At 52.3% G+C, this 3,013-nt stretch overlaps 1 protein-coding gene across 1 annotated transcript in view; it reads left to right on the forward strand.

Moving 5' to 3' along the window:
* Positions 1-3,013, forward strand: part of LOC106818978 (regulator of nonsense transcripts 2-like) — a gene marked incomplete at its 5' end in the record, with an annotated part of 26,001 nt that overhangs the window by 4,841 nt on the left and 18,147 nt on the right. The window contains 1 exon segment of the mRNA XM_014823643.1: positions 94-249. Within this exon segment, the coding sequence (XP_014679129.1) occupies positions 94-249 (156 nt within the window).

Consider the following 3,013-nt stretch of genomic DNA (forward strand, 5'->3'; position numbering starts at 1 on the left):
TTTACAGGTGTTACAGCTTCATCACGTGTTACAGGTGTTACAGCTTCATCAGCTGTTACAGGTGTTACAGGTGTGTGCGTGATGTTATTACAGGTGTCGCACCTCATCCGCTCGGACCACGACGAGCACAGCAATGTGTCAACGATCCTCAGCTTCTGCAAGCACTGCGGTGAGGATTACGCCGGCCTCGTGCCGCGACGCTACCGCCTGCTCGCCGAGAAACACAGCGTCACCATACCCCGCAGCACGGTGAGTGTGTGATGGATGCAGTGTCATGGTCATTGTCATCGTCGTCATCATCGTCATCATCATGATTATCTTAACCATCATCATTGTTATTGTTGTCGTCGTCATCACCATCATCATCATCATCATCGTTGTCATCATCGTCATCATCATGATCATTCTCATCATCAATCTCAGCGTGTGTTTGTGCGTATGTTCACTCATCACTCTCACCATGCATTGTCAAATCTACGTGTGCGTATATTCACTTGTCGCTCCCCACCATCTTTATTGACAGATCTACGTGTGTGTATGTCACTTGTCACTCCACGCGCCATCTTTATTGATAGATTCTACGTGTGCGTATGTTCACTTGTTGCTCCCCGCCAATCTTTATGGACAGATCTACGCGTGCGTTGATTCACTGTTTGGCTCCCCCGCATCTTATGGACAGATCTACGCGTGCGTATGTTCACATTGTCACTCTCACCGCCATTTTATTGATAGATCTCCGCGTGGCGTATGTCACTTGTCACTCTCACCGCCATCTTTATTGATAGATCTACGCGGCGGAGAAGCAGCGCGGCATTCCGCAACCATCTTTATTGACAGATCTACGTGTGCGTTGTTCACTTGTCGCTCTCGCACCGCCATCTTTATTGACAGATCTACGCGTGCGTATGTTCACTTGTCATTCTCACCGCCATCTTTATGATAGATCTACGCGGCGGAGAAGCAGCGCGGCATTCGCAACCATCTTTATTGACAGATCTACGTGTGCGTATGTTCACTTGTCACTCCCCACCATCTTTATTGACAGATCTACGCGTGCGTATGTTCACTTGTCACTCCCCACCATCTTTATTGACAGATCTACGTGTGCGTATGTTCACTTGTCACTCTCACCGCCATCTTTATTGACAGATCTACGCGTGCGTATGCTCACTTGTCGCTCCCACCACTTTATTGACAGATCTACGCGTGCGATATGCTCACTTGTCATCCTCACCGCCAATCTTATTGATAGATTACGCGGCGGAGAAGCAGCGCGGCATTCGCAACCATCTTATTGACAGATTTACGTGTGCGATGTTCACTTGTCGCTCCCCACTCATCTTATTGACAGATCTACGCGTGCGTATGCTCACTTGTCTCTCCCCTGCCATCTTTATTGACAGATCTACGTGTGCGTATGTTTACTTGTCCACTCCCCACCATCTTTATTGACAGATCTACCGCATGCGTAATGTTCACTTGTCACTCTCCCGCCATCTTATTGATAGATCTATGCGGCGGAGAAGCAGCGTGGCATTCGCAACCATCCTTTATTGACAGATTACGCGTGCGTTGTTCACTTGTCACTCTCACCGCATCTTTATTGATAGATCTACGCGGGCGGAGAAGCAGCGGGCGGCATTCGCAACCATCTTTATTCACAGATCTACGCGTGCGTAGCTCACTGTGTCGCTCTCACCGCCATCTTATTCACAGATCTCGCGTGCGTATGCTCACTTGTCACTCTCACCGCCATCTTTATTGACAGATCTACGTGTGCGTATGTTCACTTGTCACTCTCACCGCCATCTTTATTGACAGATCTACGCGTGCGTATGTTCACTTGTCACTCCCCACCATCTTTATTGACAGATCTACGCATGCGTATGTTCACTGTCACTCTCACCGCCATCTTATTGATAGATCTATGCGGCGAGAAGCAGCGTGGCATTCGCAACCATCATTTATTGACAATTTACGCGTGCGTATGTTCACTTGTCACTCTCACCGCCATCTTTATTGATAGATCTACGCGGGCGGAGAAGCAGCGCGGCATTCGCAACCATCCTTTATTCACAGATCTACGCGTGCGTATGCTCACTTGTCGCTCTCACCGCCATCTTTATTGATAGATCTACTGAGGCGCGAGAAGCAGCGTGGCATTCGCAACCTGCTCAACGACTACTACCAGTCGCTGTTCGACACCTGATGCGAGCCACAAGAGCGGCAGGCGATGGAGAGAAATCGACGCATCCTTCACACGAAGGGGGAGCTGAGCCAGGAGAGGCGGAACGCCACGAGGCAGCGATCGTAGGCCTACCCAGAAACTACTCACCAAACACACAGGCCTTCTCTGTAAGCCATGGCAGGAGGAGAGGGAGGGGGGAGAGGAGGCAGGAGGAGGGAGGGAGAAGGAGGAGGAGGAGGAGGAGGGAGGAGGAGGGGAGGGAGGGAGGAGCAGGAGAGGCGGGAACGACATGAGGCGGCGATCTGTAGCCTACCAGAAACTACTCACCAACACATCAGGCCTTCTCTGTAAACCATGTGGAGGGGAGAGGTAGGGGGGAGGGGGAGGGAGAGGAGGAGGAGGGGAGGGAGGGGAGGAGGAGCCAGGAGCGGGAACGCCACGAGGCGGCGATCGTAGCCTACCAGAAACTACTCACCAACACACAGGCCTTTCTCTGTAAGCCATGTGGAGGGTGGAGAGGGAAAGGGGAGGAGGAAGGAGAGCAGGAGGGAGAGGAGGAGGAGGGAGGGGAGGAGGAGCCAGAGAGGAGGGAACGCCATGAGGCGGCCGATCGGAGCCTACCAGAAACTACTCACCAACACACAGGCCTTCTCTATAAGCCATGGGAGGAGGAGAGGGGGAGGGGAGGGAGGAGGAAGGAGGAAGGAAGGGGAGCGGGGAGCCATGGACAGCCGGAACGCCCACGAGGCGGCGCATCGTAAGCCTACCAAACTTACTCACAACACACAGGCCTTCTCATGTAAGCGCATGTGGAGGTGGAGAGGG

This window comes from Priapulus caudatus, unplaced genomic scaffold, assembly GCF_000485595.1.
Source record: "Priapulus caudatus unplaced genomic scaffold, Priapulus_caudatus-5.0.1 Scaffold2712, whole genome shotgun sequence".
NCBI classification, from domain to species: Eukaryota; Metazoa; Priapulida; class Priapulimorpha; order Priapulimorphida; family Priapulidae; genus Priapulus; species Priapulus caudatus.